Here is a 9153-nt window from a genome sequence, read left to right as displayed (position 1 = left end):
CACCTTTGCAAGCTTCCTTCTTGCTGGGAAAAACTAGAGGAGGTAATATTACCAAATGTCACAGCTGCCTGCAGGGGAAAGTCCCTCTGTAATTGTCAGCATGCTTCCAGTTGGTGTTTTCTGTATCAGGTGCTTCCACTCTGCCATAGGAGAAGGGGCCGTGCTGATGGGGAGCAGTATTATTTGTGTTGCTGAAGGGGAAGTTGTACTACAAGCCCATGAGATTTGCCTTTGCTCCCCCTCCCACTCCACAGCTTTTCTTATATGTAGCAGCAAGTTTTGCTGCAGCAGGCAACGAGCATCAGCTAAAGGCAAAGGCACTTTGAGCAACATGCTGTAACAAAACTTCCACGAGAGAAATGGGAATGACACCAGAGAAAACTTGCCTTCCAAGTGGTAGTAGATTTCAAATGAAGTGACCTATATTTACCCCTAAGGCATAACAACAAAAGCAGTTTAAATTTATATCGCATATCTCATCCCTAAGGATCTCCAGACATGCAAGCAATGGATTTATAAACAGCCCCACAGTTCACAGAGAGGGATGCAACAGTCAATTTAAGAGACATCAAAAATAAGACACAGACTAAAAATAAAACAAGAACTGAGTGTGGTCAGAAATGTAGATTTCTGACTGTTATGAAAAACAACCCCATGAATCTCTGGCTGGACACCCTGGCGAGCTCCATTTCTTTAACTGTGGAACAGCCTTAAGACTTTAAATGACTTAATTTGGACCTTGGCTATTCATGCTGAAAAAGCACCTCCCACGTGGTTTGTTTGGCTATCATGTCAGCCTGAATAAGACAGAGAAATATTTCCTCTGTATCCACAGCTCACAGTTTTGGGGCTGTTCTTTGACAGTCCCCAGTCAAAAATGTATGAGGGGGAGGTGAACAGCCCACTCACAGTAACACTGTGAGCTGACAAAAATAACCTGTGCTTAACTCTCTTGTGCCTACGTGGGCTTTTAAAAATTGTTTCAAATTAGCAACAGTCAAATTATCATTGGAAAGCAGGAGGGAAACATGTTGCCCTCACTGAGCACTGGATAAAGGGTTCGGAACTGAATGCTGACTGGTCCTTACCCCCTATAGCAGCTGTAGATGGGAGGACAAGGTAAGCTGATTTTAACTGCAAAACACCATCAGAATAAGTGTTTTCTAGTTAGTGTTTCTTAGCTTCCATTACACAACAACGTCTTTAATCCTTTGGATAAATAAAGGGGAATCCTATTCCAAAAGGGCACATCTCACGTGGACCGACACATGCAGGCAGTGGGTTTACTGCTTTGCTTTGCTTTGCTTTTGTTAAAAACAAAAGCCTGGGCCAAGATCCTCCTGAACGCTGTGAACTCCCTTTCCTGTTATGTTTACTCCTGGAAATTCACGGTCCCTGAGATGAAGTGGGTGGAAACAGTTAATAGATATCTGCAGGGGCAATCTCAAAAGTACAAAGTTGAGGGACCAACTCTGGTAAATCAACAGCATCACAGAGACGGCACTAGACAGTTCTCATGATTAGTGTGGCAATCAGGAAATTGCAGTTTAATGTGTTTCCTTGAGGAAGCAGCATGAGAATCTTTCGTGTACTTCAAAAATGGATTAAAATCCTACTGCCCCTTTTCCAGCAGTCAGGCACGCAATACTGCTTCTGAGCCTTGCCAGCTAGAGGCTGGAATAAAACCAAACATATTCCCCACAGCTTGGCAGCACAGCAGATGGGGTGTTGAGTGCAGAGGGGACTTGTGCAAAATCCAGTCCTCGGGTACCAGGTGCAAACCCACATGGTCCCAGCCTTTTGCATTGGCACAGTGCTGTTCAGGTATCCCTCAGTACTGTGATGTCTGTGTAACAAGGAGAAGGACCCATTTGCAGAGCATCTGCACAGCCCTTCACTGAGCACCACAAAACTGGCAGCAAAGACTCCTAACATGGTCACAAATACAAAATGCAAATACCCTGGGTCCCAAGAAGATGAATGTGAAAAGCACTCCTGTGAGATGAGCAAAATGAGTACATTCAGAGGAGAACTACTGAGCCAGCATATGCAAGAAGATAGAGGCTTTCAGGTTGGCACAGACCATGGCAATTGACTCTAACCTGTCCTGGGTCAGAACAGCTGCTCTGGCCCCAGGGGAATGCAGCATTCACGTGAGGAACTGTGCAGAGAATCTGAGCATCAGGCAACCAAAAGGACAAAACTACAAATTGAAAAGCTGATCTTGTTTCTTTCTATCATATTTATTTGTGCTTGTGGACTATGTGGGAAATTGTACAGAATGAGTGATAGAATGAGTTAATTTTCAGCAAAAGGACAGTGCCCCAGCAGCATAAAAACAACACCAATGACCTCCCCACAGCTTCAAAACCTTTGTGTCACGCTGTCTCCAACAAGCTTATGCCCTCCTCCTGGGCAAATACCATAAACAACATTGTTAGCTGAGAGGAGTTACAGAGGAGATAGCAGCTTTATTTGTTTTAATAGATCCTGCTCACCCTGCCATCCACTGGCTGCCTGCTGCTTCACACATGGACTGGGGCAAGGGCAGGGCTGGTCCTTGAGCTGAGCTTTTGGCTGCCTCACAGCCTGGGCACCAGCCATGCCTGGGGCCCTGTGGTGAGACTGTCAGAGCTACTATTAACTCTGGGACATCACTTTCTTAGAGCAAAACAAAACAGGCATCAGTGAACATGCAGCGTGGACGCACACCCACTGGCCCTGAAGCTCAGCCCCTGCTGCCAGGGGCACGGCTGGGGCACTGCAGCCAGCAGGAAGTGGGCTGACCTTTCAGCCAGAAATTGTTTTTCCATCTCCTTTCCACCATCTACAACCATCTGAAGCACCACGGCTCCCAGACGTACGTAAAGCAAGTACACCTCGGCACGTGTGCCTCCAAAATGAAGCCTGGCAAATGCTTTCTAAAAATAGCTTAAGGTTGCCTGTGACAGCAGATGGAAGTCATTTGCAGAGGCAGAGAACTTGTTTTGCTGAGCTCAGTTTCCAGCTGCTGCAGTGCGGATGGGAAGTTCTGCAGTGTAATTTCTGCATGGCTCCAGCAGAACCCTGGTGGAGGCTGCTCAGCTCAGGTCTGCACCCAGCTCCCTTCCCTGCCATGAGGCAGGCAGGAGGAGATTCATTTGATAATTAAGTTCCCCCTGCCAATTTACATCAAAAAGGGGAAACCCTTTCAAGAAGCTTGCAAAACTTTCAAAACCCCATAACCTATAAAAGAAAAAGTTGCCTGGCTTTCCTAAACCTGCCCAAAATCACCGGTGGCTGTCCCAGACCTTGAGATGAATAATGAGAAAAAGGCCAGGAATGGTATGGCTGGGCTGGAAACCAGGACCAGCTGTTTTTGGGAACCCACGTGCCCTCTCTGATCTTCCTCCCTCTTTCATCTCTGGGTTTTCTCCCAGGGCCTCTTGCAGAGAGACATCATCCCACGGGAAAGTGGCTGGAGCACATCTCGGGCAGTTAGTCAGCCAGGCCAGCAATTGCTGCAAGAGAAGAAAAATTCTTAATGGGAATCCCCCACATCTGAGTAGCAGCAGAGAAATTCACCAGGGAAAAGTTCGGCATCACTAAACCCACACTGACTTTAATCCTTATGAGAGGCTGCATTCAGCCAGCTTTCATTGCAAGCAGATGGGAGGGCACCAGTACAAAGCAGAGAGGAAAAAATTAAAATGGACATGGAATAAGGATGCTGACAGGATATAACACTTTTTAAGGGGGAAAAGGGGGTTTTTTGTTTGATTGGTTTTTGTTTTGTTTTTTTAATCTGCACAAACGTTCTGAAGGGTTCTGTAGAGTCCGTGGCAAGAACTGTGTGCAAAGAGTGGAACAGGACTTTCCTGCCTATTCCATCCCATGCCACTGAGACAGATTAAAATCTTCCACAGCAGAGAGGTGAGTTGTTACGAAGGCTGATGCCATACCTGCAGGCCTGCAGCCAGTATGACAGTTTAACACAAGTCAAGCACAAGACTGTATGAATCTCTCTAAACATATATATATATATATATTATCATTGTGACACCCTCAAGGCTTTGGGACATGGGGTCAGCGCAGACAAGCTCCTCTCTGCAGCCCTGCAGGGAAGTGTGTTGCTTCCCTCCCCCAGGACTGGTGCAGGACAGGCAGCCCCATAGGACAGGTGTGGGTGCTGCTGGGACAGCACGGGCACGAGGACAGAACACGTGTAGCAGGGTGGACTCAGCGTACCGACGGGAGCCTCTGCATCCACCCGTCTGGACAGTGACTGGCTTTACCGCGTCACTTCGCCACCAGCCGGCCGAAATATGCCCCCGGTCCGACGCAGGTCAGACGAGCGCTGGTTAATGCCTCCTCGGGGAGGCCCTCTCCCCGATCCGGGCGGGGAAGCCCCGGGCGGGCCGCGGTGCAGGGCAGCGGGCCGGGCGCCGCAGGGAAGTACCGCAGGCACCGCGTTACTCAGCGGGACGGCGAGTACTTCCCCCTCCCCCCCGCAGGCACGGCAGGGAATTCCGCCGGGCTGGGCCGGGCCGCGCTGCTTTGGGCCGGCCCCGTTCCTCCCCGGCCCGCCCCTGGCGCCGAGCAGGACCGGGCTCGCCCGAGTGGCTGGAAATTCCCGCGGCGGCGGCTCCTCCCCCGCAGAAATCCCCTCGCCGGGCTGTATAGGCGCCGCCGCCGCCGCCGCCGCCGCCGCTCACTCGCGGATGCCCGTCCGTGTCGGAACGCCGCCACCAGCAGCAGCAGCCGCGGCGCCGCGCCGCCCCTCCAGCCCCGCCGCCATGCTCAGCGCCCACCGCCCCGCAGAGCCGCCCGCCGTGGAGGGCTGCGAGCCGCCCCGCAAGGAGCGGCAGGGCGGGCCGATGCCTCCCGACGACCGCCACGACAGCGGGCTGGATTCCATGAAGGAGGAGGAGTACAGGCAGCTGGTGCGGGAGCTGGAGGACATCCGCCTGCAGCCCCGCGAGCCGCCCGCCCGGCCGCACGCCTGGGCCCAGCAGCTCACCGAGGACGGCGACACGTAAGTCGGGGCCGCGGGAGGCCGGGCCGGGGCGCGACGGCGGCGGGGAGGCGCCGGGCGGGGAGCGGAGCGGAGCGCGGAAAGTCCCTGGAGCGGAGCCAGGAAGAGGCGGCTCCGCGGTGCGGAAAGCCCCGGCTTTCGAAACCCGCACATGACTGCGGCCGTGAGCCGGGGGCCGCGTCAGCCGCGTCCCGCTGGGGGGATTTGGGTCTCACGTGGGGCGCTTCCTTTTTTCCTCGGTGCAGTTTCCTCCACTTGGCGATCATTCACGAAGAGAAGTCCCTGAGCTTGGAGGTGATCCGACAGGCCGGTGGCGACGGCGCCTTCCTGAACTTCCAGAACAACCTCAGCCAGGTACGCTGCGCCCCCGGGCCGGGCCGCCCCCGCAAAAGGCCCGCGGGGAATTCCCGAGGAGAAGTTTCTGTGTAATTGAATGGATGTGAAGTCGGAGCCCACGTTGGGGAAAGCACCTGGCTCACTCCATGCGGTGGGGGTGCAGCGCTTTGTCCTGCTGCAGCCTCTCGCGTTTTTCATACGCGATGCAATGGATCGCATTCCTCTCCATTGGGATGTTAATGATGCCCTTCCATATGGATAGAATATGTGATATCTGGAGAGCCCCAAGTCTACCATACCATACCATAGCTACCAGACTACAGAGCAGCAGTGTGCTGTGCCAGGAAGCGCTAAGAACTGACTTGCAGTACTTGCATTTGGGCAGAAGTCCTCAATAGCCACTGCAGGGTTTGTGTATTTGAACCTTTGCTAAACTTGTCACATAACTCAAAGCCGTGTGTTCCCTCCTGCCTGCAGACTCCTCTCCACCTGGCGGTGATCACTGACCAGCCTGAGATCGCCGAGCACCTGCTGAAGGCTGGCTGTGACCTGGATGTCAGGGACTTCCGTGGGAACACCCCGCTCCACATTGCCTGCCAGCAGGGCTCGCTCCGCTGTGTCAGCGTCCTCACACAGCACTGCCAGCCCCACCACCTCCTCGCCGTCCTGCAGGCCACCAATTACAATGGTACGTGTGCTCTGCCCTAGCAGAGATCTCAAGAGAAGTATCTTCTTCCCATTGGAGTGCTGAGGAGGGCCCAAAGCAAAGAAGCATCTGACTTCCTTAAGATGTTGTGGGTTCAGCCTTGCGGGCCTCCTCGCTCATGGTCATTGGCTCTCATGGGCCTTAAATTTAGTATTTTTAGTGAGTGCTTCTGCAGTACTCATAGCAGTTATGTTTTTGTGGGTTGTTTTTTTTTTTTTTTTTTAGAGGGTAAAGTTGTTACAGTAAGGCACAGTTAAAACCTAGAATAGATCCCCTAAGAAATCCAACCCAATCCAAAATCCAACCCAGTTATCCCTGTTATCAGGAAGCTGGAAAGCTGTTTTGAAAAACATGGTTTTGCCCCGGTTGATTTACTAACTTAGATACTCTTCTGTCTTATCATCTTGACTTTAAACAAGTTATGGGGCATTAGGTAAGACTTACTCAAATTTTGCCTTTGTTTTTATCTTCCAGGACATACATGTCTCCATTTGGCATCTATTCAAGGATACCTGGCTGTTGTTGAGTACCTGCTGTCCTTAGGAGCAGATGTAAATGCTCAGGTATGTAATTTATGCTATGAATTTAAGTGAGCTGTCTAGTCGGAAGAATCAACAGGTGTGACAGTGCTAAGCCTCACTCCCCTAATGCAATACCTCATGTTGTATCCAAACAGGAGCCATGCAATGGGAGAACAGCACTACACTTGGCCGTAGACCTGCAGAACTCAGACCTGGTGTCACTTCTGGTGAAACACGGGGCAGATGTGAACAAAGTGACCTACCAAGGCTACTCCCCATACCAGCTTACATGGGGACGAGACAACTCCAGCATACAGGAGCAGCTGAAGCTGCTGACCACAGCTGACCTGCAGATACTGCCCGAAAGTGAGGACGAGGAGAGCAGTGAATCAGAGCCAGAGTTCACAGAAGATGAAGTAAGTCCTGTTTGCTTCTTTTCAAGAGAAGAGTCACATCCTGCTCTTTGTTGTTTGGCTGGTACTGCAGTGAATGACCTCTTCCCTATGTAACTTTTGGGGGTTACAGCCCATGAAGTAAGGTTGTACTGCCAGCCATCAGAGGGGTGGCAGTTAGGGCAGGGTGGCAGTTAGGGCAAGGTTATAAACAGAATGAGCTTAGGAGTGAAATATAAATAATACAGTGGGTAACAGAGGGTAGCTTCACACTGTATTATTTCTCTGAGCTGATGCCTACAGAACTTAATGAGATAAAATAGTTAATGGGTGGGTTTGGTCTTCCCAGCATTTGTTTTTGTGATGGTTAAATAGCAAATGTAACCATTTCAGTGTAGAAGTTGCAGACGTACTGGAGTTAGGGCATGCAGAATTTGGCTGTTGTCCCAGAGTAGATGGGATAATCCTAGTAGGAGTTTGGCATTAACAGCACTTTGTTTTTCTTCCAGCTTATGTATGATGACTGCTGTATTGGAGGAAGACAGCTGACATTTTGAAGCAGAGGTTTCTGTGAAAAGTGACTATGTACATATGTAAAGGAAAAAGAGCCTGACTTTCTTCATTTAAAAGGAAAGTCTATACTCGAAGGAGAAAAAAGTGCTGAGATACTACACTGCCCAGCCAGGAGCACATCATGCTAACAGGTTCCATGTTCTGACCTGTGCTTAAGTAACGGGAATGGGATGTGTAACATCGTTAAGAGATCAGTGAACATGCACACCACCTGAGAACGAGCCACATTACCTAATATTCTCTGCCACATGAGGATAACGGACTGCATATCCAATGTACTGTTGTCAGAAATGCGTTTGTGAGCTGCCTTGTAACACTAAGTGCTGTGAGGAGTGCTCATCCCCTCGGTGGCAAGACAGACTTGCACAGACATCCCGTTTGCTTGAAGACTGTGAGGTTGGCATTAGGTTGAGGCACTGCTGTGCCCTGCTCCCTGACCCTGGCTGCTCAGGGTTGAGGTGCAGCAGGTGGAGGAGTCTGACCATGGAGAGATGACCTGGCTGCTGGGAAGAAGGTAGCAATGATGTTAACTGTGGGCATTGGAAACTGTGTGTTTCACACCATGTGTGTCATAATTGCTACACTTTTTAGCAACTGTATAGAATGTAAATACTGTACATTTTTGTTTATAATTATTTTGGTACCTGTGAGATATGTATTTATTAAAAAAGCAGATTTCTGTACCCAGCTTGTGAAACGGTTCATTATCCATCTCAACATGAGCTGCATGGGATCCATGAGGTTAGCTTTTTCAGAGATAATTGATATGTAGCAGACATAGAGGGTCAGAGGTTGGGGCGTTTGGGGTAGTTCACTGGCAGGAGGCGTAGGACATGTAAACAGCTTTCAGCTTCCAGTGCTTCGGCTGCAGCTAATTTTAGCAGCGCACGTAGGTGTAGCTTCCTGTGCCAGTTGTTGCAGGCGGGCAGGGGGCTGGGATTCCCCTCTGCCTCACAAGCGTCAGGTCGTGCATGCTATGGAGAGACTGAGTCTATTTTCAATGAGAGCTGCTTGCTTTAGGGGCATCTGTTTTGTTTTTCCTTTTTCTGGCTCCTGGTGTCCATGGGTGCAGTGAGGATGCGGAGTGTAGCTTTAAACCTGGCTACTCTTGTACTGACTTGCTCAGGGACATTTTCAGAGCAGTCCTGTGCTTGCCTACCCTCTCGTTTATCACGGCCTGACTCTGGTTTGAACTTGGACATCTTCAGACTTTCCAAAGGGGATTTCCACAGGAAGGAGTGCATGCCTGGGAAGGAGCACTGCTGCCTTCCCCCAGGCTGCAAGCAGGGGCCTCCCCTTCTCCCTTCTGTGGGAGCTGCATTTCTCCCTGCCCAGCCTGCAGCTATGAAGTAAGTGCCCTTCACACATTTCAGTTATTCCTCTATGTTTTTCCCAGGAATTCATGCAGATAGAATATTTCTGCTCAAACTCCCATCTGCATCTGATCGCCTTTTGGCAGTGTGGTGCAGAGAAGGCCTAACTTTAGATGCAGATACTAGAACAGCATGTGAGAAACATAACAGTGATTGCTCAGCTGAGTGAAGCATGACCATGACCAGCTTTTGGGCTGCATTTCACCTGTACCACAACCTTGGGATCAGGATGGGGTGT

At 50.5% G+C, this 9153-nt stretch overlaps 1 protein-coding gene across 1 annotated transcript; it reads left to right on the top strand.

Moving 5' to 3' along the window:
- The first annotated feature begins 4595 nt into the window (after positions 1-4595).
- NFKBIA (NFKB inhibitor alpha) lies at positions 4596-8229 on the top strand. The gene is made up of 6 exons (XM_015865021.2): positions 4596-5014; positions 5260-5368; positions 5828-6038; positions 6531-6619; positions 6733-6993; positions 7479-8229. Exons 1-6 carry the CDS (start codon positions 4701-4703, stop codon positions 7524-7526), a joined length of 1032 nt encoding a protein of 343 aa, XP_015720507.1. The 5' UTR covers positions 4596-4700; the 3' UTR covers positions 7527-8229.
- The last annotated feature ends 924 nt before the right edge of the window (positions 8230-9153 follow it).

This window comes from Coturnix japonica, chromosome 5 (assembly GCF_001577835.2).
Source record: "Coturnix japonica isolate 7356 chromosome 5, Coturnix japonica 2.1, whole genome shotgun sequence".
In the NCBI taxonomy this organism is placed as follows: domain Eukaryota; kingdom Metazoa; phylum Chordata; class Aves; order Galliformes; family Phasianidae; genus Coturnix; species Coturnix japonica.
Note: the sequence above shows the minus strand (reverse complement) of the source record. Positions and strands in the feature narration are given on the sequence as shown.

Bases quoted from the DNA above. Each gene is read 5' to 3' on its own strand.
- NFKBIA (XM_015865021.2), top strand. From the start codon at position 4,701: ATGCCCGTCCGTGTCGGAACGCCGCCACCAGCAGCAGCAGCCGCGGCG. The intron at 6,039-6,530 runs GTACGTGTGCTC...TTTATCTTCCAG, and splicing joins GCAGGCCACCAATTACAATG to GACATACATGTCTCCATTTG. The intron at 6,994-7,478 runs GTAAGTCCTGTT...TTTTTCTTCCAG, and splicing joins CAGAGTTCACAGAAGATGAA to CTTATGTATGATGACTGCTG.